Genomic DNA, 27,452 nt, shown 5'->3' on the forward strand with positions numbered 1-27,452 from the left:
CAGCCTGAAACCCTGGTGAGATGCTGCCAGTTAGGGTAGATAATACTGAGCTAAAGGGACCAATGGTCTGACTCAGAGTAAGACAGCTGCCAGAGTTCTGATGTTCAGACATAATGTCAAATACATGCCTGGACCATAAGACCTTTCTGCAGTCAGCTTCCTGGGAGAAATTTATATTATGCATCAATATTTGCTAAGAGCAACTCCTACACATTACTGACATCTGAGAGACTTGTACAGACTTACTAAATGTTATTACATTTATGGCATTTAGTACATAGTACTCTAAGTTGTAAATTTAAGGAATGCTTACAAAAAATAAAATAGTTGTCCCTTCACACACCTTCATATATCAGCTTGGGACTTAGACCAAAAAACAAAACCTTCCTTACCGAATCATCAAGGCCATCTATGTGTAACACTACTGTTTTAGCACGTTTATTTGTACTTCCCAGGAAAAACTGAGCTTTCCTACGCCGAGAATTCATCTCATTCACATTGTCAACGTCGGACATGCTGGAAGACTGAAGAATATCGTAGATTTCAGAAGCCAACAACTTTGTCTCTCCTGGTGTTGTGGTCCTAAGGCAAAGCAAACTGAAGTTTATATGGATTTCTCATTACAATCCTTTTTCCAAATAGAGGCTCCCAAAATGAGGCTAAGTGAAGTATTAACTCCCTCTGATGCTGTCTGGTTATCCTTAGCTGAATTAGGAACCCAAGCCAAATCTTGTCTGCATGCCCCTTCTAATGCCCTAGTATAAACAGTTATCATTAAACAATCAAAACAGTATCCGTTAATTTACTCCCATTGCAGATTTCTTCTCCACACCACAGAGAGCCCCAACTGACTGGGAGTTATGCACTGAACTGGGCTTTATATTATGGCTGCCATGAGGCTTGTGCTGCATCATATACAGAAGGAGAACTTCCAAATCCTTATCCCTTTAACCCATCTTTCTCCACTCCAGCTCTCCTCCCTGCGAAGATTCCTCTGGATCCTTCTAATATTGCTCTCCTCCCCCTCGCCCCCCACAGCATCCTTCTGTCATTCTTATTCTCCCCTCTCGAACCATGGCTCTGTTTTTCCTTCTCTCCCTATAGATACTTTACATTTCACCATAAGAATGAATGGCAGCCACTCAGTTATGAAAGAACTGCAAACGAAGAGCAAATTAGAGTGGAGGCTAAGCTCACTCTCACCCACTATGAAACAAAGTGAACTGACTAGCCTCATCCTTAGTTATATTTGTTGGTCACAGAAATGGGATGACTCTTCATTTAATGAGTTTTTCACTGTAACCTATTCGAATTATGAGAAATTGGAATGAATTGGAATTTGGAGAAAATATTACATGACACAAGCAACTTAATCTGCATCAGTTGATAACGGAGATATCAAGGGATCAAACAACACTGCTGTCCTTTCGATAACTGCGAAAACACCTTCCAGCACAAAGAAATAAAGGAAAAGAAGGGAGTTCATTGCCAATCCAGCTATTTTCTTCCCATATGTACTAACCTTAATCTGCAATACTGTCAGTCCGGCATCTTTCACATACACTAACATCAAATTAAAATATACTGCCCTTTTTAAAAATAGCATCTTGAGCAATCTTTGTTTTTATTCCAGCAAGCTGTCACAAAGGGACTGCATATCACACAAGTGCCTGTTTCAGATTTTTTCCTTCATAGCTCTTCAGTTTGCACAGAAGACTATTCCAATTCTAACATTTCAGAATTTAGAGAACACCCAACTGTCAAGTTTAACAGATGCTTGAAGATACCACTTGTTCCACCATCACTACTTTGCCATTCTATGCAAGTTCACTTTTTATTTCCACAGTTCCTACTGCACAAATACCAAGACATGCACAACTTGTTCTTTCAAATCCCACAACTCCAGTTGCTTTCAGCAAAATGATAGCCAACTTCGTTCAAGACATTAGCAAGGTTTTTTTAAGAAGAATAATTGGTAAGAAACAAATTCCTATATCAATGTGAAATTGAGGTTTTTTGCTCCTTGATCTCATGGCCCCTTTATCTACCCAACTTCAAGCCTGTCCCTTTTGACCAAAGGATTCCCCCCAGTCCTTCCTATTTCGTGCTACTTCTTTCATCCCCATCACTTCCATACCTCCTTCTCATTGCAGCCAACCTGATACTACCATCACACAGATTATTTTGGCCCTGAGCCTTGTAGAGTGATAGAATCCAGGCACAGGCATCTGCAGAAATTTTCTGAGATGAGGGAAGAGTAAATGCTCCAAATAAACAAATATACTTAACTAGCATCAGAAAACAAGTTTACCATTTCTGGTAATCTGGTGACGAGTGGTGGCAAGGCCTGGATAGAGCTGACCTTTGAGAAGGTCTACCCCTACTTCCACTTCTTCCACTCTGCTGGTTATTAAAGGGTAGATCTGCTATCCTCCCAAGGGTTGACCTGGAATCTAAGCAATATCTTTCCACTCTCTGCTGAAACCCTCAGTTCTTTCCCTGCCTCCCTTCACTTCCTCCAGCTCTTAATTCATGGGACTGCTACTTCAGTCAATTTCACTACCACAACCCCCAAACTTCAAGCTTGGACTACACCTCAGGATTGCTCCCATCTCCCTTCTCTCCAACATCAGATACTTGGAGCTTATTTCCAGTGATTCAGTGGCGAGAGAGACAGGATGCAGGAATTTATAGAAACTCTTCCAATTTGAACACCCACAATTGAAAAGAGATACTGCAGCTTGGAACTGGCCAAAATGAAGTCCTATTTACCCTTGTGATACCTTTCACACATCCAGACCAACATTTAATATGTTCTTGGACTCCAACTTCCACCAGCCCCAGCCAGCATGTCCTATGGTCAAGGATGATGGAAACTGTAGTCCAACAACTTCTGGAGAGCCACACACTCCCCATCCCTGCTTATAGAGCATGGTCTTCAACTGATGAATCAGTACCCTTTACCAGACCGTGGTCTGATCCAAGATGAATCAGAACAGCACTACTACCACCATACAAATATTTGGTTAAAAAAATAGCTCCCTAAAGACATATTTGGGTTAAAGGTGGGTCCCAAGTCTGAAAACATTGAAGACTACTGCTTCAGATCTCCTGCCCTCATTCATCAGTTTGAGAAGCAAAAGAAAACTTCAGTCAAAACCTAATAACTGATAAAGGCAGCACACTAACTCCATCAAGGATTAAAAACTAATGAAAAGGTCTGGGAGAATAAAGAGGCTTTTGCCTAGAGTGAGAAACATAATGAAGCAGACACCAGACAAACCTCACTGGGCAGAAAATTTGACAACTTGGTGCCCCCATCAAAAAGTCCCCCTCCTCACTGCCACCACCTAAGAAAGGGGGCACCTGGAGGAGTGCATCCAATCTTAATATATGGACAGGCCAATGTGGAAGCAAGTGATCCTCTGGGTACCTCACTCTTAACCCACACAGGAATATTAGCAGTTTTAAACTGTGTGTAGAAATGGACCATAAACCAGTACAGATTTTAAGATTTAAGCAACTGTATTTTTGGACTAACTGCAGTTTCTGGACAATCTTCAAAAGCAGTTCCACATACAATGTATTATAGTACTGTAGCCTTGAGGTTACTAGAGCTTGAATAACTGTAGCAAGGCTGTTTCTGCCCTGAAGGGAATGCAACTGCCATACCAGGCTCAGTTGGTGGAAAGCGTTCTGCACCATGGAGGTCATATGGGCCTCTACTGACAGAGCTGGATTAGTGAGTATCCCTCAAGCTGTGAACTTTCAAGAGGAGTGCAACCCCATCTAGAAAAGGCTAAACAGCACCTTTCCAGACAAACTACCAACTAACAGCACCTCCATCTTTTCAGGACTGTGTTTATTAGCTCTCACCCAGTCCAGATATCAGTTCAGCACTTCCACTGTATCACCCGAATCAGATGGGAGAGAGATAAAACTGGGTGTCATCAGCATATTTTTGGCACCCAATTCCCAAGATTATTTCACTCAGTGGTTTCATGTAGATCAGATGTAGCCAATGTGGGGCCATCCAGATGTTGCTAGACTACAACTCCCATTAGCCTGTCCAGCAGATCATTGGTCAGGGATGATGGGAGTTGTAGTCCAACATCTGGAGGAAACCGTATGGGCTACTCCTGATATAGATGTTAAAGGGCATGGGAAACAAGACAGAATCCAGCAGGTCTCCCTAGCATAAATATCAGGGAGCCAAGCACCAATTCCCCAGCACTTTCTGGGGTCAATTGTCCAGGTAGATATACAACTGCTGCAAAGTATCACCCTCAATCTCCTATCTAGACCACCTATTTTAAAAATAACATAACTGATGGTATTGAAAGCTGCTAAGAGATCTAGGAGAATTAACAGGATTGCACCATGAGGGAGACCAGGGCAGTTTCTATGCTGAAACTCAGCCTAAAGACAAATAGAAATGGATTTAGATAATAATTTAGTTATTATTTCATTTATATTCTGCCTTTCTGCACATAGCAGAAAGATATCTGACAGATATCAGTAACAACAAGAGATTATCCAAGAGATCCTGGACTTGTCTCTTAATAACAGGAACAAAACCAGTTATGTGTTATTGTGCATTACAGTGAATAGTTACAGTACTAGTCACCAGAGCACAAGACTGAATACAGTGCTTTAAAAGCATTCAAGAATTGATTCCCAAAGCTGATATAAAGTACCAAGTTCTTTTTAAAAGCCATATTCCATTCTGTCCACACCAATGGAATACAATAAAGCTTGAAGTCCTAAGTCAAATTAAAGCTGCAATCTAGTACATGTCTACTCAAAAGTAATCTCCACTGGGTTCAATGGGACTTACTCCCAGGTAAATGTGTATTAGATTGCAGCCTTTGTTGTCTGCTATATAGTAGCTGGATAAAAAGACTGCTTGGTCAGGATAAATACATAATCCAATGTATTGGGATAACTCAATAGCAAGAATGGTGGTAACAATGTTTGCATTCTGAGTAAGAAATATCAGTATTTCAGATGAGTAGTGGGACAAGGTTCATCCAAACTTGTAATGGCCACCAACTTAGACATCTTTAAAAAGGTATTAGATAAATTCACGCAGGATAAGGCTAGTCTATCAATGGCTGCTAGTCATGATGGATAATGTATTCCTTTCCAGTATCATAAGCAATATGCCTCTGAGTACTAGTTGGTAGGAATCACGAACTGGAGAAGGCTACTGAATTCGTATTTTGCTTATGGGCTTCCTACAGGCATCTAGTTAACCACTCTGAGAACAGAATACTGGACCTAATTGGCCTTTGGTCTGATCTAGAAGTGCAGAATTTAAGCCCCTTAATAGGGGGGATGAATTTGCTATAATTTAAGGGGTACATTAAACACTGCCAGGGAGCATCCATCTTAAGTGGCAGCGAAAGCTTAAAAAACCCTCTTCATTTTACCACTATCTATGCCAGGAGCAACAGCAAAGGAGCCCTACTCTCACCAGATATCTTCATAAGCCCAAACTTACTCAGATGGTACATCATTCCAAGGCATTGTGGGTGGACAGAATAAGGGGTACCTCTACAAAATCCTGGGGGTGTCATCACTGCTTAAAGTAAAGGGTGAATTTCAGCACATACGCTCTTTTCAAAGTGGAGAAATGGCATCCAGATTTGCAGGCTGTAAATGGGACTGTGATATTTGGAGGCTGTTTCAGCATAGCCATAGTTGTGCCCCTAACCAGTTTGGGGGATGTAATGATTAACAACTTTTCATTATTCTATAACAGAATCACTGTATATTCACTAAAAGACAAAAAAACTTGGAGTTTAAGAAAGTACCTATAGCCCACAGATATTTCTATCAAAGCAGGGAAATTGAGCAGCTATAGTGAATGCACCAGGGGAGCAGGAGACCTGACCTCCTCTCTGAGATATTGGACTGCCCTACAAATTTGTCAAAATGCAAACACAATTTGGGTTGTTCTTTCACAGTCCAATCCACTTCCTGTGTAGCTTGGAAGAATTTGGTAACATGTGCCTCTGAGCAAGGGAGAAGAGAGGGGAAGGAGGGGAAAGGCAGATCTGATCACTTGCATGCTTATTGAGTTCAATGGTATTTACTCCCGTGCAATCATGCTTAAGACAGGTAAAACTGATCATGGGGAGGAGGAAGGGGAGAGGAGGAGGGGGAAGAAGAGATTGGAAGGGGATGGGGAGGGAGGGGCAAAGGAAACGGGAGAGAAGGGGCAAGAGGGAGAGAATAGGAGGGAGAAGGGAGGTTGGGTTTGACCATTTGCATACTTTCTGCGTTCAATGGGATTTAATTCTGTGCAATCATGTTTGAAAATGGAAATGGACTGCCTTCAAGTCGATCCCAACCAACAGCGACCCTATGAACAGGGTTTTCATGGCAAACAGTATTCAGAGGTGGTTTTACCATTGCCTTCCTCTGAGGCTGAGAGGCAGTGACTGGCCCAAGGTCACCCAGTGAGCTTCATGGCTCTGTGGAAAGTCCAACACTAACCCAGGAGAGGGGCAGGGAGGGGAGGAGGGGCAGGGAGGGGAGGAGGGGCAGGGAGGGGAGGAGGGGCAGGGAGGGGAGGAGATTGGGTGGCTGGGTACTGGGAAGAGGGAAACCCCCTTTCCTTTTCAAAAGGAAAATATTGTGAACAGTATCATTGCTTTTTAGCATTTCCCCCACCTTTTTATTCTACAGCAGGCACATATAGCCTCCCACCAAAATTTAAACCAAAGCTGTCCCTGGCCACATCCACACCAGGCCTTTATTTCACTTTGGATAGTCATGGCTTCTCTCAAAGAATCCTGGGAAGTGTAGTTAGTGAAGGGTGCTGAGAGTTGCTAGGAGACGCCCTGTTCCCCTCACAGACCTTCAATCAGAGCAGCTGACTGTTAAACCAGTCTGGCCACTGAAGCACTCTCAGTGGAACCGGAGTCTCCTCTCAGCACCCTTCACAAACTACACATCCAGGATTCTTTGGGGGAAGCCATGACTGTCTCAAGTGAAATCAAAGTCTGGTGTGGGTGTGGCCCAGCAGCTATGAGTCTGGCTTTTAGAACACTGACAGTTGGTTCTTACTGAGCATGCCCGACATTATTATTCAGTTCAATGCAAAATTTCTTAAATTAATTAAAAATCAGCCAAGCATCTTTTAAACATTTAAACTGCATAAGATGAAGTTCAGAGTATGGGCCAAGGTCAGTAATAGGATTACAGGTACTCTGTGAACATGGCTGATTTTTAATGAATTTCAACAGAATCTGAGAACTCTGACAGAAAGAAGTCCAAAAGGGCTCTGGGTTTTTTTCTCCCTTTTTACACTTTGAACTCTCGATTCTCTCTGACTGTTTTGTGTATTGCCATGAAAATTGAGAGGGTTGTTATAAGCAAGCGTTTCTGAGTTCAGAACTATAAGGTTTGTAAGGTTTTGTTTTGAAATGAGCTTATGGGAAGCATTAGAATGGCATGAGGGTTTTTTTCAATTTAACATTGCAGAATGTGAAAAATCTATGCTGGCTATACTATACAGCCACTCTTGTGGCTGTATAATAAGATCATACAACAAAATGACACTTTGCTACTTAAGTTGTTTTTGAAAATGCATATTGAATTCCTGGATGTTATCAAACTTGGAAATTTTTATTGTTTTATGCATTTCCTTCCTACTAATAACTTTAATTTCTGACAATCAAGGAATTTTGTGAGTAAGCAGGTAATTCTTAATTGCATCAATAGTTTCTCCTTCTTTATATGCAATCTTGATTATGTAACAAAACTTGAGCTATAATCTTCTTATCAAGTCAATTATGTGGGTCTGATCTAATTAGACACTAGATGGCGTTGTTACCTGTTCTTAATAAATCTTGCAATTAATCAGATATTGTATTCCAATATCTGTTATATTGTTTAGTGTATATGAATGATTTCTTTCTGCTAAATGTATAAGCCAATTTAAAATCACACCATATAATTGTGTCCATAGTGCATCTGTTTCTTCAAATATCCTTTTATTGGGAAATGACATGTCATATAAAAAGGGCACAATTTTAGAAGTCTAGCCATGTTTTCAGTACTGTATGCAAAGTTGAAAAGACAACAACCCTGTAGTTTACTCTAAGAATCTAATATGTTTTTATTAGAAACATGTGGCAAAAAGATTTATCACTTTTTGCCTATATTTCTTCCCAGTTTTATTTTTCAGATTTTAAAGAACAAAATCACTACCTGTTACTCCAAAACCTTCACAAACAACTTCTAGATATTGACTTTTTTTGTTTGTTTAAAAAATTATGTTTGACCTCACTTTAGTTAGGGGCGTATTTTTACAACCTAAATATGTTCCCTGTAACACATACTTTCCTTCATGATCAATGAGCTTACAATCCAATTGGCAAGAGAAGGAATTTTAAACACACACATTCTATCTTTCTACTTTTAGAGGTACTGTGCTATCCACCTAATTTGTCCTCAATTTATGAAAACACCACTTGATGAGGACTTTTTCAATTGTTCAGTCTTCTTGTATTTGATACCATTTGGTAAAGCCAAAGATAAGAAATCTGCAGCCCTCACGTTATTACATACAACTCCCACCATTCCTGACTACTGGCCATACTGGCTGCAGCTGATGAGAAATGAAGTCCAACGACATCAAGAAAGCCACAGGTTCCCATCCGTGCTGTAAACCTTTTAAAACTAAAAGCAATAAATCTGATTATCACTCATAGCTGTCTTGTTGGTAAGTTCTATATCTCTTATGAGAGTTGTTTTTTAAAAAAGGGCAGTATTTTCTTAACCCAATTAAAATTAGCAGTGCTTGGTTCCCTCCTTCATAATCCTATTCCTTCCTTTCCTCTTAAACCATAAACACCCAAAACAATTGCCTAGTCTCCTGATGGAGCCATCCCAAATGGGCACTAATTCTATAGAACAACAGTGTGTAACTGTGTGAAATCCTCAGGACCTTACCAGTCAGGAACAAGCTATTAATTTAATAGACCTAACAATAACAACTACTTCACCAATTGCAAAATAAAGCGCCAGTTTGTAAGAAGCTGCCCCACAATACTGAAAACATGAACAGAGTGCTGTGCAGTGTCTCGAGTTCCTCACATACCTTTATAAAATTTGTCTGAAATGCGATGTTGCCTAGTTATAAAATGCTACCTTAGTACCCCTTCCCCCCCCCCCAACCTGGCACTGTTCTTTTGGTCCAATTGTTTGCTATTCCAAATCAAACTTTTTGGTTGGTTCAAGATACTGAAATATATCCAGTATCTCACGTTTTGTTTCAAGGGTAGACTTATTATTAGATTTTTATCCCAACCTTCCTTCCAAAGGAGCACAGGATGGCATGGTCCAGAAAGGGGACTTAAATTTATTTTTGTTAAAAAATCCATTTTTATCAGCAGCAGACATTCATTATTTGAGCTGTATATGTTGTTCCCTCAAGAGTAACCAATAATCTATTTCTTCTCAAAGTTTCAGAAGATCATGATGCATTGTGTGTTATATTTTACTACCTCTGCTCCCCCCGCTTTTTTAAAAAACATGAGGTTACAGCCTTGATTTTGAAACAAAACTATATCAAGACTTCCTCTTCAAAATCCCTTGTGAAATCACAACTCTGAAGTCTTTCAATCCATCATGTTATTTTCAAGAGTTGTAGCTCATTATAATTGCTGCTATATTATTTTCTTCAAGCCTCTAAAATGCAAGTTGCAATGGAATCTGGAGGTTTTTGTTATCATGCAGTTTATCTTATCCTTAGTAAATAGAAGCAAGAACATCACCTGGACTAATTTCAAAATTGTGGATTGTTTGTCAAGTTTCCAGGACTATCAGATCACCTCGTATGGCCATTCTTAACAGTGAAACTAGAGATTTGAATATTGACTTAAATCGGCACTAAAATGAGGGATATGATAAAAAGAACTGGTCTCAAATTCTCCTTCAGTTAGTGGAGCTACCCATTTCCTAATACTTCTCTGTATTCTTGCCACCATCTTAAAAAGGAGACTGAGCCTCTGCGTCATCAAGCTCAATGTTCCAAAAAATAATCTTTGGTCCAAAATAGTTGTAGAGATTCCAGGTGGGTTCCTCTGCTTCATTGTCCACCAACTTCAGGAAGAAAAGCTTAGCTATGGTATGCATGGAAAGGGATTCAGCTCTGTAACCAGCTAGGAACTCTGGATTTGGGCTATCATAGGGTGACATCACTTGCCCCTCACTTGGAATCAATATAAACTTTTGTTTTAGCTCTGGAAGTTTAATTATTCATGGGAACTGAAAATGGAAATGGACTGCCTTCAAGTCAATCCTGACTTATGGCGACCCTACGAATAGGGTTTTCATGGTAAGTGGTATACAGAGGTGGCTTACCATTGCCTTCCTCTGAGGCTAAGGGGCAGTGACTGGCCCAAGGTCACCCAGTGAGCTTCATGGCTATGTGGGGATTTGAACCCTGGTCTCCCAGGTCGTAGTCCAACACTCTAACCACTACACCACACTGGCTTTACAAGCAATTAAAAGCCTCTTGAAATTAAAACTGATGTGGTGGTTGGGTTTACTGGACTGTATACATCTTACCATACTTGCAAGGGACTCCTGTGCAATTAAAAATGTATTTGAGGTGATCATTTTTATTTTACAAGATTAAGATACTGCTTGAATGTAAAGACCTCTACGCGGTTCACACATAAAATTTAAATTATCAATGAAATAGTTTTAAAAAGTAATTAAAAACATATTTGAAACAATTAAAACAGCTAGAAATAAAAAAAATTAAAACAGATTTGTGTGTCTGGATAGACTTGCCTAAACAAAAATCTTTTAAGCAGGCACCATAAGGAGCAAAGGCGCCTGCCTGATGTCAATAGGCAGGGAGTTCCAAAGAGTTGGAAGTGCCACATTAAAAGAACGATTTCTTACAAGAGAAGAATGAGTATTATGTGGCACCTGTAACAATGCCTGTTCTGCAGATCAAAGGGCTCAAGCAGGCACATATGGGGTAAGGCGATTGTGCAAGTAAACTGGTCCCAAGCTGTTAAGGGCTTTATATACCAGTAGCAACACCTTGAACTTGGCTTGGTAACAAATTAGCAACCCGTGAAGAGTTCTGAGCAGAGGTGTTATATGCTGACAGGGTCTCACTCCTGTCAGCAATCTGGCTGCAGAATTCTGCACTAACGGCAGTTTCCAGGTCAAGTCCAAGGGAAGCCACATGTAAGAGTGCACTGCAATAATCCGGTCTTGAAGGCACCAATGCTTGAACTACTGTGGCCAAGCTCTCCCAGTCCAGGAATGGACATACTTGTCTCACTAGGTTCAGCTGATAAAAGGCACTTCTAGCCATAGAGACTACCTGGGCCTTTCCAGTGACACAGCTGGATCCAGAAGCACCCCCAAAATGCATACTTGCTCCTTTGGGGAGTACAACCCCATCATGGGCAGGCAACTGACCAATTTCTCAGACATGGGAATCACTCACCCAGGATTCAATATCAGCTTATTTTCTTTCATCCATCCCACCACTGCATCCAGGCACTGGTGTGGGGGTCATACAGCCTCTCCTGAACCAGATGTTATGGAGAAGTAGGGCTGAGTGGCATCAGTATACTGATGACACCTTGACCCAAAACTCCTAATGACCACTCCCACGGCTTCATATAGGTATTAAACAGCATTGGGGATAAGATGGTACCCTGTACCATTGATGGTGCCAGTCACCTAAGACTACTCTCTGGACTCAGTTCTGTAGGTAGGACTAGATCCACCGTAACATGGTGCCCCCAATTTCAATTCCATGGAGCTGGTCCAGGAGGATATCATGGTCAATGGCATTGAAAGCCAAGATCAAGAAGCAAGAGCAAGGTCACACTCCCCATGTCCCACTCTCTATCATCTTAGGCAAGTAATAAATTGGGGGGAAAGCTGTGCTCACTTTAGTTCAGTGCAAGACTCTGGCAGACAGACCTTCTTGGAAGAGAGGGCTTCTAGCTAAGTAATTAGAATGTTGCTTTCATTAATTAGCCATTTAGTATCAAGAGCTACTGAGTATATCAATATTTCAGCACTATTTTCAATATTACATACAAAGATAGGAATCACAACACTGACAATTATGAAAGGGGCTATACACTAGATCTGTTCATGAGTTCAAAGAATATACAACAGTATTAAGTGGTAGGGAATGCATGCACTAGCTCTGTCCCCAACATTCCTGCCGACTTCACCTCTGACCTTCTTGACTAAGCAAAAAGGTCTGAAGTGGGTTTCTAAGAGCAATCAGTTGATGTTTAGAAGCCTCCCCACACCCAGGTACCCCAAGTTATCAGCACAATACACTTGCAAGCCCCCTTCAGATCTTATTTATTTTTTATTTATTTTATTTATTTAATTTAATTTATATACCGCCCTAAGCCAAAAAGGCTCTCTGGGCGGTGTACATCTTCCCACTCAAAGCCAAAAGGCCAGGGGTGGAGCAGGTGGGGGCACTGAGGGAGGGGATGGTGCATATACCCCTGAGTCCCTTACACATTTATGCCCTCATATATTCTTCAAATGGCTGAACAGGGCTACTTTGACATTTTCTAACTATAAGTAGCTATCCTGATGAACACAGACTATAGCTTCTTACTTACAGACTAAAAGCCAGTCTTTGCCAACATGATGCTCCCCATATGTTGTGAACTGCTCCTCCCACTAGTCCGAACAATATGACCATGCTGGCTGAGGCTGATGGGACTTGTAGTCCAAAACATCTGGAGGGCAGCAGGTTGGGGAAAGCTGCTACAAGATAAAACTTAGTAAAGTGGCACATTAAGTATTTTACAACATTAAGTCAACTGCTTGTTCAATTACATCGAAATTATAATCAGATGTATACTTACCTGAGCACTTAGTCCCACTGAACAGAGCAGTACTAATTCCAAGTAAACAGCATAGTTAGGATCTTTATGGTGCCCCATGCAGCAAAATTCTGACATGTTACACCAAAGCATTATTTTACTCTCACTGCAAACACACAATGCATCTGTGCACAGCTTAACAGAATTGGACCTCATCTGTGACTGGGACCATAAGTCATCAGAACAAGAAAATTAACATCCTTTTCAAAGATTTTAGAACTGCAATTTTGCTTAGTTGACTCTGGCAAACAGTTTTCTTCATGGCAACTAGAATTTTTATCAAAATGTTTGTGTTTGGATAAACTTGTTCATCTCTCCTCCTCCTTGGAAACTTACTTCAATAAACAAACATTAAGTAGTTTGTAACTTCAAAGCGATAGTTTTCCTTCATCTTTGTTTTCTACTGTAATTTCCTATTGGTCAAATCGGGTTTTTTGTCTCTGTTAAAAAAAATTATGGAGGAGTGTTGCTGAGTTGTAGTTTCAAGTTTAAAAACGTTTTTATTGTTTCTGATTGTCAGGTGCTTAAGACAAACACTTGCCTAGAAATACTTTAAATAAATAAAATACTACTATCAGCTACATGGTACCACTCTTGCTTTAAAACATTGCTCCAACTTTAAGTGTTCATTTGCACACTTAACATTCACCCACTTGAACTTACACAAGGAAGGATCACCGTCATGATCTAACTGATTCCTAGGAACATTACACTTAAAACAACTTTTAAAACAAAAATAACGTACAGTTACTATGAACACCATGCTATACTTACTTTTGTATGACAGTTTGTAAGCTCAGCATCATACCTAGTTCACTTTTCATCTTGTCTCTGTTGACACGACATTCTGCCAAATAGCGGAGAGCCTGTAAGAAAAGGTGAGTCATAGATATTTACATGCATTTCCATTATTCTATTAATTCTTCTTTCACATCTCTTAAAAGGAAACCATATCATTTTATAGGCTCTGAAAGGAATTTATGCAATGGCTAGATGAAACATATGCACTTTTAGTTTACTGAGCTGCATCCCAAAATATATTTGATGAATACTTTCCAGGAAAAAAATCCAGTAGTAGTAGTAGTAGTAGTAGTAATTTGGACTCAATATTGAATTCAGAGAATTGGTCATTTCAAGTGGCTTTCTATTAGGAGTATATTAACACATCATCTACAGATGCAGTCTGGGATAAGGTCTCTACTTAAAAGACTTGTTGAAAGAGGTGTGATGTTCCTGTATATATAATACTGTGGCTGGATACCATGAAGAACACCACCACCATGTTTCAGAGATGGTTGTGGGCGCTGCAAGAGTATCAAGTGTTTATCAAAGGACAACATGCTGGTGGACGGACTTTCTAGACATGTTCCAGAGACTGCAGTCACCTGACCAGGAAGTGTGACTATATGGACACTCAATCCCTGAGAGACATGAATTTTAGTATAACGCGGCATATTATTCCTGGGTACAGGAAATAATACTATGCTTTTATTAAAAGGGGGGAATTGTGACATTCCTGTACATATAATACTGTAAATATGGTAAGTGTGGGTTTATTAGAGTATATGTGGTAAGCAGACTGAGTGAGAGGGGGGAGTACATGGGTTGGAATGTTGGAGAATGCTGTATGAAGTTTGGCTGAACGTTTGAGTGTCTGAAGGTATAAATGAGAGGATGACAGTTGGTTCGGTCGGTTCTGTGGGTTGGTTTTGGATAGGGTGGATTGGATTAGGCGAGTAGTGAGGCAGGTTATTGATGACTAAGAAACATAAAGAATAACACATCTTATGAAACCACACGCTTGTTGACTAAACCTTTAAGTAATCTTGTTATTCCCTGTGTATATAAAAAATAATAATTCTTGGTTTACCAAAACGCCTGATCCTTGGCTGGGTTTACACAGACCAGAAGGGTGGGCAGGACATATACCAAGGTTGGGAAACAGTATCAATGGTGGCAGCGGTGAAGAGATACTGTAACATTATTAGGTATCCAGAGCAACCCAGGGCTGTAATCTTTATAGGCACAAAGATACAGGGGAATTGAGGCCTGTAAGTGCACCCAGACACAAAGTAGCAATAAGCCAGGAGGAGGCGAAGGCATCGTCTCAAAGCAATATTGTTTACAGGGAGTGTCTGGTGGTAATGCCCAGCAGTGGGATCTTGAGAGATCTGTGCTAGAGCTGGTGATAGAAGCGTTAAGAGACCAGGACCCTGAAGTGGGACCGTGCCAAGGCAGTAACCACAGGAAGGGGCCTGACAGAAGGCCTTCAGTAGGTGCCAGAAAGACAACAGGGATGGTGCCTGTCTAATATTTAAGGGGAGACACTTCCAAAAGTTAGGTACCACAATACTAAAGGTCTGCTTCCTATGTTGTGTGGAACAGACTTCCTGGCAAGATGGTATCTGCAGAAGGTCCTCACGTGAGCAGCATAGTATTTATTATTTATTTATTTATTTATTTAATTACATTTTTAGACCGCCCTATAGCAATAAGCTCCCAGGGCGGTGTACAGCATAATAAAACAGGTTAAAATACAAAAACACAATAAAACAATTAAAAATTTTCAATTTTAAATTCAAATTTTTAAATTTTTAAAATGCCTGGGCGAAGAGGTAGGTCTTTACCTGGCGCCGAAAAGATAGCAAAGAAGGCGCCATAGTGATCGACTGGGTGTATAAGGGGTGAGATTATCTTTCAGGTGTCCTGGTCCCAGGCTGTATAGGGCATTATACACCAAAACCTTGAACTTGGCCCAGTAGCTAATGGGCAGCCAGTGCAATTCTTTCAGCAGCAGGGTAATATGTTGGCGATACCCTGTCCCAGTTTGCAGTTGTTCTGCCACATTCAGCACCAGCTGCAGCTTTCAAACCAACCTCAAGGGCAGGCACACAGAGTGCTTTCCAGTAATCCAAATTGGAGGTTACCAGTGCATGGACAACACTGGTCAGGCTATCTTGGTCCAGAAACGGCCACAGCTGCCTTATCAGCCAAAATTGAGGTCACTTGGGCCTCTAGTGACATTGGATCCAGGAACACCCCCAGACTACGAACCTGCTCCTTCAGAAGGAGTATGCTGCCATCCAAAGCAGGCAATTGACCAATTATCTGAACCCAGGAACCACCAACCCACAGCACCTCTGTCTTGCTAGGATTCAGACTCAGTTTACTGGCCCTCATTCAGCCCACCACTGAGTCCAGGCAGTGGTCCAGGGCTTGCACAGCCTCTGATTCAGATGTTACAGAGAAATACAGATGGGTATCATCAGTGTACTGCTAACACCTCGCCCCAAATCTCCTGATGACCGCTCCCAAGGGTTTCATATAGATGTTAAACAGCATTGGGGACAAGAGGTTGCCTGCAGCAACCCAAAGCACAACTGCCAGTGCAGTGAAAGAATCTCCTAGTGCTATTCTCTGAAAACAGCCCTGTAGGAAAGATTGGAACCACACACTTACTCAGGAGTAAATCCCACTGAACTCCACAGGACTTACTTATGAGTAGACATGCATAAGATTGTGCTGAGAATCTTACTGGAATTCCACTAATACACTCCCAAGTTATCTATATTCTGTAGTGAGCAGAAAATATCCAGCAGGTTGCATGTATATATTGGCATAAAACTCAATGTATGATTTTTAAATGTGCTACTGTCCATAGCATTGTATTTCCATTTTTGTTGCTGAAGGAGTAATTTTGTGTTTATACATAGTAAATTAATCTGAATTCTTTTCAAAGTGGGTATTTTTACACCATAAAAGGTATGATTGCTCTAAAGAAAACACAAATTATAAACTGTGTTCTATTTAGTATTACATTCCACCTCAGCTCTAAGATCACATGTGCAGCATTTATGTAACAGTCAGATAGCAAAGAACCTTGCGCCAGTACTCACTTAATTGTTTGTGCTAACTTTAATGTTTGCTCAGTTCCTAACTGCAGATACAACATGCACATTGCCCTAAAGCTGATGAATATTATTTCTCTTATGTTTTCATTATTAATGAATTTAGGCTGCCATCCTACACACAATAACCTGGGAGTAAGTCCCATTGGATTCAATGGGACTTCTGAATAAACATGTATAAGACTGCACTGCATGTCATATAAAAAAATTACACCCATTTGTAACACTTGAAATATATTTGTGCTATTTACCTATATAAATATGATTTTAATATGGTTTTATGTTGGATAGGAGAGCCAGTGTGGTGTAGTGATTAAGGTGTTGGACTATGACCTGGGAGACCAGGGTTCGAATCCCCATACAGCTATGAAGCTCACTGGGTGACCTTGGGCCAGTCACTGCCTCTCAGCCTCAGAGGAAGGCAATGGTAAACCCCCTCTGAATCCCGCTTACCGTGAAATCCCTATTCATAGGGTCACCCATAAGTCGGAATCAACTTGAAAGCAGTCCATTTCATTTTCATGTTGGATATTATATGGTTCATTCCAGCTAACATGTTGGACTGCTGCATAAATTTAGACCATTTTCCTTTCTAAATACCAATTACTCATTAGAAACATTAATTGGAATTTGAACATATTTAAAAAACTTAGACTAGCTCCTAATAATTCTGGACTGCCAATCAATCTGTTCATACTAGTTTCTACATTGGATCACTATTTCTCATAAAGAATATTTATAACATGACCAAGCATAATTTCTAACAAATTACTATCATTTGCTTCCGCTTCAGAAAATATTCAAGGCTTATACAGATGTTCAGATCAGAAATTTACAAGTTAAGGAATGGATTGCCAATACAACTGAGCCAGTGTTGGATAGCGGTTAAGTGTCAGACTGGGACCTGGGAGACTCAGGTTCAATTCCCTGCTTGGCCATGAAACTCACTGGTAACCTTGGCCCAATCGCTGCCTCTCAGCCTAACCTAACTCACAGGTTTGTTGTGAGGATAACATCGGGAGGGAGAGAACCATGTTTGCATGCCACCTTGAGTTCTTTGGGGGAAAGGTGGGATATAAATGCAATCATAAAACAAATAAACTGTCAGAGAATTAAGGAGACAGCCTGTACTGGACAGAGTAACACTTCCTCAAAAGAAACAACTGCACAGCTTGGGGTATTTCGATTCCAAGCTATCACTGGAAGCCCAGGTGGCTTCAGTGGGAAAGAATAAATCTATGCCTGGCTATGACCGATTCGCAAGCTATAGCCCAGAGCAGGATAGCCTGGCATCAATAACCTATGCACAAATAACCTCTTCATTGGACTATTGCAATGCACTCCATCTGGGACTATTTTTGAAGATAGTTTGGAAGCTGCAGCTGGTGTAGAAAGGTTATGCAAAGCAGCAAGATTGGAGTCACATGACACAAGTACTTGAACACTACACTGGCTGCCTGTGAGCTATCTGGCATCAAAGTCCTAAACTGCATGGGGCTCAAGTACTTTAAAAAAGCGCTAGTAATTAGCCACCTTGGGCTCCCCAAGAAGGAAGAGCAGGACAGAAAAATAAATATTATTAACAACAACAACAGGAATCATCTAAATTTGTGTGACCGCACCATTTGAGTAAATTGGTTTTAAACTAGGTAAGCCTATATATTATGATGCTTTCCCTACAACAGCCAATCAGAAAAAAACTCTCCTTGATCTTCTCCCTACAGATGATGGCCCATAATGCATTTCTATCCCACCTCTGGCCACCAAACATTTGTGGGTGTTAATGTCTATAATTTGTTTCTTGCAAACACATTTTTGAGCAACCGAAAAGACGACTATACACATGGACATCACCAAATGGTCAATATAGGAATCAAATTGATTATATAATTGGTAGCAGAAGATGGAGAACTTCCATACTTTCTATGAAAATAAAACCAGGAGCAGACTGTGGTACAGATCATGAACTGGTCATGTCGAAAATCAGAGTAAAGCTAAAGAAGAACAAAGCAATCATAATGCCGGAATACAATTTAAATAACATCCCAGAAGAATATAAAGATCAAATAAGGAACAGATTTGAGGCTTTAAACTTAGTTGACTGAGAACCAGAAGAACTATGGACTGAAGGCAGAGACAGGAAGAATGCAAAAAGACAATAACTCTAGAAAGACCTCAATGGATGACTGAAGAAACTCTTAAAATGGTTAAAGAGAGAAGGAAAGCAAAAGCAAAGGGAGAAAGATACACGGTCAGAATCCTAAATGCAACAATACAGTGACTAGTACATAAGGGACAAAGAGAACTATTACAATAGTTATTGTCTAGAAATAGAAGAGGACAACAAAAAGGGTAGAACAAGAGCCCTGTTCTAAAAGATTAGAGAAATTAAAGGGAAATTTAAACCACGAGTAGGGATGTTGAATAATCAACAGGGGAACACACTGACTGACCGAGATGAAATAAAAGAAAGATGGAAGCAATACACTGAAGAATTCTATAAAAGAATTGGTGCTGCTGGACCTCTCAGCGGCCTTCGATACAATTGACCATGGTATCCTTCTGGACCGTCTAGCTGGGATGGGATTGGGAGGCACTGTTTTAGGGTGGCTCTGGTCCTACCTGACAGACAGGACCCAGAAAGTGGTGCTGGGAGACTATTGCTCAACCCCCTGGCTGTTGGCCTGTGGAGTACCGCAAGGTTCCATTCTGTCTCCCATGCTCTTTAACATTTATATGAAACCGCTGGGAAAGGTCATCAGGAGATTTGGAGTACAATGTCATCAATATGCTGATGATGTTCAGCTCTATCTCTCCCTACCACCTGATTGCAGGGAGGGAGTGCTCATCCTAAACCGGTGCCTGGAGTCTGTGAAGGGCTGGATGTGGACTAAGAAACTGAAACTTAATCTAGACAAGACGGAAGTACTGCTTGTCAAGGGAAAAACTGCATCAGGAATGGGGTTGCAACCTGTTCTGGATGGGTTTGGGAGTCCTCCTGGATCCTGCCCTGCCGCTTGAATATCAGGTAGCTGCGGTAGCCAGGAGTGCTTTTGTCCAATTCAAACTGGTCTACCAGCTGCGTCCATTCCTGGAGGCAGTTGACTTGGCCAGTGACACATGCATTGGTGACATCAAGGCTTGATTACTGTAACGCACTCTATGTGGGACTGCCTTTGAAAAAGGTTCGGAAATTGCAGTTGGTTCAAAATGTAGCAGCCAGAATGTTAACTGGAGCACGGCGCAGGGAGCATATTACCCCTGTGCTTTATCGACTCCACTGGCTCCCAATTTGTTTCTGGGCTCAATTCAAAGTGCTGGTTCTGACCTTTAAAGCTCTAAACGGCCTTGGACCAATGTACCTGAGCGACCGCTTATGCCCATATGTACCTGCCCAGGACTTAAGATCATCTGCCTCTGGTCTCCTCTGCGTGCCTGGAGTGAAAGATGTTAAATTGACAGGCACGCGGGAGAGAGCTTTTTCAGCTGTGGCCCCCAAGCTTTGGAATATTCTACCCCAAGAAGTTCGCTCTGCTCCCTCCCTGTTGGTTTTCCAGAGACTTCTGAAAACGATCTTCTTCCGGAGAGCCTTTGGGAGGGACTGAAGGTAGAGCTTGACACTGATTTTATGCCTTCTGCATTAAATTTTACCTTTGTAGTCCCTTTAGTATATATGTGTGTATATATATGTATATATGTGTGTGTGTGTATATATATATATTGTATTTTAAATTTATTTTAATGTTTCTGTGATTTTACTGTTTACAATTTTATTATGTACATGTTTGATTTTATTTTTGTAAGCTGCCCTGAGTGCCCTATTACAGGGTAGAAGGGTGGGATAGAAATATTTTAAATAAATAAATAAATAAATAAGAGATGCCAGGATGACAGATTCATTCACAGAGGAACCATACGATGAAGAACCAGAAATTTTAGAATGTGAGGTGAAAGCTGCTCTTAAAATACTTGGAAAAAATAAATCACCAGGAACAGATGGCATGCCAACAGAGTTGCTACAAGCTACTGAGACTGAATCTGCAAATTTTGACAAAAATGTGTCAGCAAATATGGAAAACTAAACAATGGCCCACAGACTGGAAGCATTCAATATACATCCCAATTCCAAAGAAAGGGGATCCCAGGGAATGCAGTCATTATCGAACTATTGCCTTAATATCCCATGCAAATAAAATAATGCTCAAGATTCTACGACAGAGACTCTTACCATACATGGAGCAAGATATGCCAGACATCCAAGCTGGATTTAGAAAGGGAAGAGGCACCAGAGATCATATTGCAAACATATGCTGGATAATGGAATGGACCAAGGCATTTCAGAAGGAAATCACCCTGTGCTTTATAGAATACAGCAAAGCTTTTGATTGTGTAGACCTTGAAAAACTATGGAATGCTTTAAAAGAAATGGGGGTGCCACACCATCTGGTTGTCCTGATGCACAACCTATACTCTGCACAAGAGGCTACTGTAAGGACAGAATATGGAGAAACCGATTGGTTCCCCATCGGAAAGCGTGTGGGACAGGGGTGTAGTTTATCACCCTATTTGTTTAATATATATGCAGAACATATCATACGGAAAGCAGGACTGGACCAAGATGAAGGAGGTGTGAAAATTGGAGGGAGAAACATCAATAATTTAAGATATGCAGATGATACCATAATCTTAGCAGAAACCAGTAATGATTTGAAATGAATGCTGATAAAAGTTAAAGAGGAAAGCACAAAAGCAGGACTACAACTGAACCTCAAGAAGACTAAAGTAATAACAGAAGATTTATGTAACTTTAAAGTTGACAACGAGGACATTGAACGTATCAATACCTCGGCACAGTCATTAACCAAAATGGAGACAATAGTCAAGAAATCAGAAGAAGGCTAGGACTGGGGAGGGCAGCTATGAGAGAACTAGAAAAGGTCCTCAAATGCAAAGATGTATCACTGAACATTAAAGTCAAGATCATTCAGATCATGGTATTCGCAATCTCTATGTACGGATGTGAAAGTTGGACAGTGAAAAAAGCAGATAAGTGGAAAATCAACTCATTTGAAATGTAGTTTTGGAGGAGAGCTTTGCACCTACCATGGACGGCGAAAGAGAGAAATAATTGGCTGTTTGAACAAATTAAACCAGAACTAGAGCCAGTGTGGTGTAGTGCTGGACTACGACCTGGGAGACCAGGGTTCAAATCCCCACATAGCCATGAAACTCACTGGATGACCTTGGGCCAGTCACTGCCTCTCAGCCTCAGAGGAAGGCAATGTTAAACCACCTCTGAATACTGTTTACCATGAAAACCCTATTCATAGGGTCGCCATAAGTCAGGATCGACTTGAAGGCAGTCCATTTCCATTTTCCGTCACTAGAAGCTAAAATGATGAAATTGAGGTTATCATACTTTGGACACATAATGAGAAGACACGATTCACTAGAAAAGACAGTAATGCTGGGAAAAACAGGAGTAGAAAAAGAGGAAGGCCAGACAAGAGATGGATTGATTCAATAAAGGAAACCACAGACCTGAACTTGCAAGATCTGAACAGGGTCTATTGGAGGTTGCTGATTCATAGGGTCACCGTAAGTCGTAATCAACTTGAAGGCACATAACAACAACAACGTCTATATAGGGTTTACTGATGTAAAATCCAAATGCACATAGATCTGACCAGTGTAATCAACATCCAACTTATAATGAAGAAATAAGCTGTTATTTGGACCCACTTCTGTTGGATGTAATGCCTATTTACTCAATTTAAATACAGGTGGATATCTTGAAGTACAACAGATGCATCTGGTGGGCTGGATATGAAAGCATGATCTTTCTGCTGCCCACCTCACAGTATGTATAGGAAAAAGATCAGAAAAAGCATCTTCCAAACCAGGGCACAGAAAGCACTTCCATATGCAAACAAGCTCAATTTGTAGATCATCATGTGACTATTTTGCTAAAGTCACATACACTGGGAAGCAGAGACTACTAGGCTTTTCTCATCAAAAGACATACAAACATGATCACATTACGAACAATGAACATAGAGCTAATTCAAAATATAATTGAGCAGGTTTGTGAATCGTGGACTAGTGCTTGCATAATATGGAGTTACTCATGCATATGCAAGATCTAGTCTGCAGATAGGTCTGAAAATATTGCATTTGCAAGAGAACACAAGCAAGGTGGAGGAAGGCTTAAAGGAGAAAAATGCTCTTTTTCCCCATTCCCATTTCTGTTACTGAACCATCAAATCGTTGTTGGATGATTGGGATGAAAAACTAGACATGACAGGAGGTCTCTCTTCTGTCCTGCAGCCCCCCCCCTCAAAGTCAAAGTAGTCAAGTGCCTGTATTTCCCCTGTAAGAAAATAGCAGCTGAGAGGTGAGATTCAAATCAGAAAACTGGCATGGGGGTGGGGGGCTAAATGCCTCCTCCTAAAGTACTGCCTCACTTTTCTGATTTGAAGAGCAGGAAGATGGACAAATCCTCCACTTCACATTCATGGTTTCTCAGAATGTGTCTGACATGAGCATAAATTGCATTTTAGTTTTGTTTCATCTAGAGTTTTCACATTCAGGTGAGCATCTCTTGCTAAGAATCTGTGCAGTTACAGTACAACTTTTCTTTCTGGACAAAGTTTTCTGACTTTGTCTGTTTAAAGATATTTTTTGGAGACACATTGATCATTAATGTACAGTATGATTTCAATAGCCAGTGAGTGTTTAATATTAAAATCCTAAAATTTAAGGTGCCACTCACATAGTCAAGCTATAGAAGGCATACAAAAAAAACCTTGCAAGATGAGAAAACAGATGATACTTACCAGCAGGGCTGAATGGACAACTGGGGGATTGGGATGGTCCAAAAATAAAATAAGGCCTGGTAGACATCCCTGATCCTGGACAATTGCTCTTCTATTTAGGGGGTCAGCTGCCAGGTCCCTCAGCTGGTTAACTACAGCTAATGCATCAGGCTCCTCGCTCATGGTGGCGTTCATTTTTCCTTGTCATACATAAAATTCTGCTAAAGAAGAATTTTTTATTAGTAATACATAGAGTTGCCAATATAGAATGCGATTATCTTGGAATTGTTCACATTAGATTTCCTCAAGTAAGGAGTCTTACTAGTCTGCAAATGCTGTTCAGATCATCCTGAAAAATAAGGAGTTTCAGAAGATACAGAACTTGCTATATTTGTTCAAAATTAAACAAAAAAATTAAGTAGCATGTTTGTAAATATATTCATAAACAGAGTTGAAAAAACAAATTCAAAGATTATATGCATTTTTTTTTAAAAAGCACACATTTATTTTAGTGTATTTTTTAAAATAAAATCCCCCAAAATGGAGAGCAAGTCAAACAATACAAGAAAATACATTGCATGTCTTATTAAGATTTGTGCTACCAACTTCAGAAGTTATCTATTTTATCTATCTGTTTTACATTAACATAAGGGCTTACATGCACTCAGAGAGATTTTAACTTTCAAAAGTGCCTAAAAAAACTTGCCATGGGGCATGAGGACTCATACAGTAAAAAGAACAGAAGTTCTCTTGGGTAAGCAGATGTAGCCATATGGTTCTTTCGGTTTTGACTTGTGCCTAAAGAGCTCCCCACAACATCAAACTCTAATAATGTTTCTGCTGGATGGAATACGAAGGTAGACATCCTGCAAAATTATTCTAGTTTCCAAAACTGAACACTGGATTTATCATCTGAACAGAAGCAGTATGTCTCAAGTAGCAAAAAGACAACATTCTCAAATTCTGCATACTATTACTGGCAAAACAAAAATACTGCCAAAACAGAATTTTCCACAAACACCAGTAGACTAAAAACACAGTTAACAAGACTTCAGTGTATACATAAATATATCCTAAAACACTGTAAAGTTCAATATGCACATATAAAAATGCAAAGATCCCATTTTTATACAATTTAAAAATTATTATTCTATAACAGAGATCAGGATCTCTTAACCCATTCGCAATTTTGAGAAACTACATTCAATAACTAGCGAGTTAAAATAGTAATTTCAAAATTGTGTTTCAGAGACTCCTTGGACGTTTACCACAAGTTCCTCAATGCAAAGCCCCTTAATGGCAGTTTTAGGGGGTTGGATCCAACTAAGTTAATATGTACTTTGATTTGAATGGGTGTACTCTGAAGTATGGCTAATGTTGGATGCAACTCAAGTTTCCCATAAAGACAGCTAATTAATTAATTTTCCCCTTGGTGGGTGTAATCCAGGATTCACTGACTCCTCACACAGGTCAACAATGAGGACCAATTTGTCAGTGTTCCCTATCAAGTTCCCTATGCACCTTAGCCAACATGATCCAGAATCTTCTCAATGCACACGTTTCTGTGTCATATACCTTCAAATTCCACAACAGACAAGGTAATGTGGAAAAGGTTCCCTGAAGTTGAAGAGTTTGAAAGCTAATGAACTAAAACTACGAGTTAACTCCACCCTGATAGACTAGAAGACTCTACTGGGAAACAGAATTACACTTTAACATTTTGGAAGTCTGTTTGTGTGGAATCCTACTACTCTTTGAACAGGTTATAATGAACAGCCACCACACCAAGTTGATCTGAAAATCGGAACATTTGTTTCCATGACACTCACTTCAAAAGGTGAGCTTAGAATCAACCCTAAATATTGTATGGAACTTTTACTGAAGCTGATGGGATTTAGCACCATATAAAAACATTTGTGCAATTTGTGGATTTAGAACTACACAAATATCACAGGAGTAATTCAAAAATCTTCTGACCACGTGAGCCAGAGATAGACAACATGCTCATTCATATATTAAGAATTATATGCAATTGATTAAAACAAATATGCCCTATCTACTTCATTATGTTTTAAGACTTACTTCAGTGCTCAGCACAATCCTTTCTACGCTTATTCAGAAGTCCCATTTTGTTCAGTGGGGCTTACTCCCACATAAGCAAACACATGACCATAGTCAAGTTTTGCCAGAACCATGCAAGTTTTCTTAGAAATCCTACTTATTTCAATGGGACTTACTCACAAGCATATGTGCAGTCTGCAAATAAACTATCAAGACCCCTGAGAATCACTTTTGCTCCTCCTTTGAAAAACAAAAGCAACTCACCATATAGCACTGTGGCTATACCCCAGCACCAAGTCTTAGAAGCAACAGCAGCTGCAATTCTTTCCTAAAATGACAGCACTATTACCCAGGCAACCAGAAATAAATCCTGCTCCCTACAGTGGGAATTATTCCCAGGGTGCATATCCCCATTGTGGTGTTGGTCTTTTCTACTTTTCACATACTTGTTCACCTTGTAAAAACATTGTAGCTCAGTACACATCGAATTGTAATTTTAGGCACCAATGCTAAAGCAAAACAAAACAGCAACCACTAATCCTCAGTTCTGTGAACAAGAGCAGATAACTGAAAGAGTGTTCAGCTGTAAACTGAAATAAACTTCAGCTACAATCTTATACCTTACTACACTGAACTCATTAGGCTGACTTCTGAGTAGACATGCACAGGACTGCACTTTAGGCTACAAGCCTAAACACATCTAGCAGGGACTGAGCCCCGACGAACTCAACAGGGCTTTAATTCAGAGTAAACATGCATATGTTAGCACTGTAAGTGAAGGACAGCCATTACAACCTGAGAAAAGAGTTTTGGTGAGGGAAAAAACAGGTAAGAGCTTGAGACTGGGGCGGAAGAGGTCAAAGGGCTCCCTATTACCCGCCCCCCGGTTACTCTCTGGCCTCTCTTCGCCCGCCTTCAGTAACCCAGTAACACCAAACCCCCAATTCCTCCTCAGTCTTCTCCCTACCGACCCATCCACCGCAGTCCAAGGATCCCCATTGCCCGCCCTCACTTTCAGAGGAGACAGAAGGGGAGGCGCTTTCTTACTCCCGCCCCGACAGAAGAAGAAACCGTCCAGGTCACGTCTCTGCTACTGCTATGACCGCCCTCATGCAAAAGGATGCTGTGAGAAAGCGCGCTGCACCCCTGAGCGCCCGAGCAGAGGTCAGCTGAATTAGACTCTTCTACCCTAGCAGACAACATTCACTCAACAAGGCGGGCAGTCATGGATCTCCAGCACCTCTGAGTTCCCCGGGTCCCCATTGGCAGCAATCAAGAGCACCTTCTCGCCATTCACAGCTCGCCTTATTACGCCAGTCTCTAATTGGCTAACTTCTGCTAGCCGGAGTTCAGCGGCATTGTGGGTTAGAGACGAAGTAGCCTTGAAGGTGGATATAGGGAACTACAACTACCAGGAAGACCTACTTGACGCTACGAGCTTCCGGTATTATGCTAGAGTGTTGCACGATGGGGTTTGTAGGCGAAGAGGTTTATTATCGTAATTCTATGCTCGCTTGCTTGGAAGCGAGTCCACTATATTCAATGGGATTTACTCCCATGTAAGTATCCATGTGTTCAGTTAGGGGTTCACCGCTCCAGGTAAGTGTGTGTAGGACTTGCAGCCTTTATCTTAAAAATGAAGTACTACAGTGCAGCCCTTGATGTTTATTTGGAAAGAAGTTCCTCTGTTGGATGGGTCTTAATCCCTAGTTACGTGTGTTTAGGATTGCAGCCTTGCAGTGCAAGCCTAACCAGGTCTATTC

General features: G+C 40.7%; 2 protein-coding genes across 10 annotated transcripts in view; one reads left to right on the top strand and one right to left on the bottom strand.

Moving 5' to 3' along the window:
- Window positions 1-27,057, bottom strand: part of ARMC1 (armadillo repeat containing 1) — a 38,958-nt gene extending 11,901 nt beyond the window's left edge. The window contains exons 1-4 of one of the 9 annotated variants that reach the window (XM_061600194.1): window positions 26,972-27,057; window positions 23,650-23,846; window positions 13,680-13,771; window positions 393-582 (exon numbers count right to left, since the gene is read on the bottom strand). In XM_061600194.1, coding sequence (XP_061456178.1) covers window positions 393-582; window positions 13,680-13,771; window positions 23,650-23,823 — 456 coding nt within the window. In that variant the 5' untranslated portion in view covers window positions 23,824-23,846; window positions 26,972-27,057. The other 8 variants (XM_061600155.1, XM_061600165.1, XM_061600204.1 and 5 more) reach the window with 8 other exon arrangements.
- Window positions 27,058-27,153: 96 nt separating this feature from the next.
- MTFR1 (mitochondrial fission regulator 1) overlaps window positions 27,154-27,452 on the top strand; it is a 31,228-nt gene continuing 30,929 nt past the window's right edge. The window contains exon 1 of the mRNA XM_061600104.1: window positions 27,154-27,288. The gene's annotated coding sequence lies outside the window, so the exon portion shown is untranslated. The remainder of the gene's footprint in view (window positions 27,289-27,452) is intronic.

Source organism: Rhineura floridana, chromosome 1 (genome assembly GCF_030035675.1).
Source record: "Rhineura floridana isolate rRhiFlo1 chromosome 1, rRhiFlo1.hap2, whole genome shotgun sequence".
In the NCBI taxonomy this organism is placed as follows: domain Eukaryota; kingdom Metazoa; phylum Chordata; class Lepidosauria; order Squamata; family Rhineuridae; genus Rhineura; species Rhineura floridana.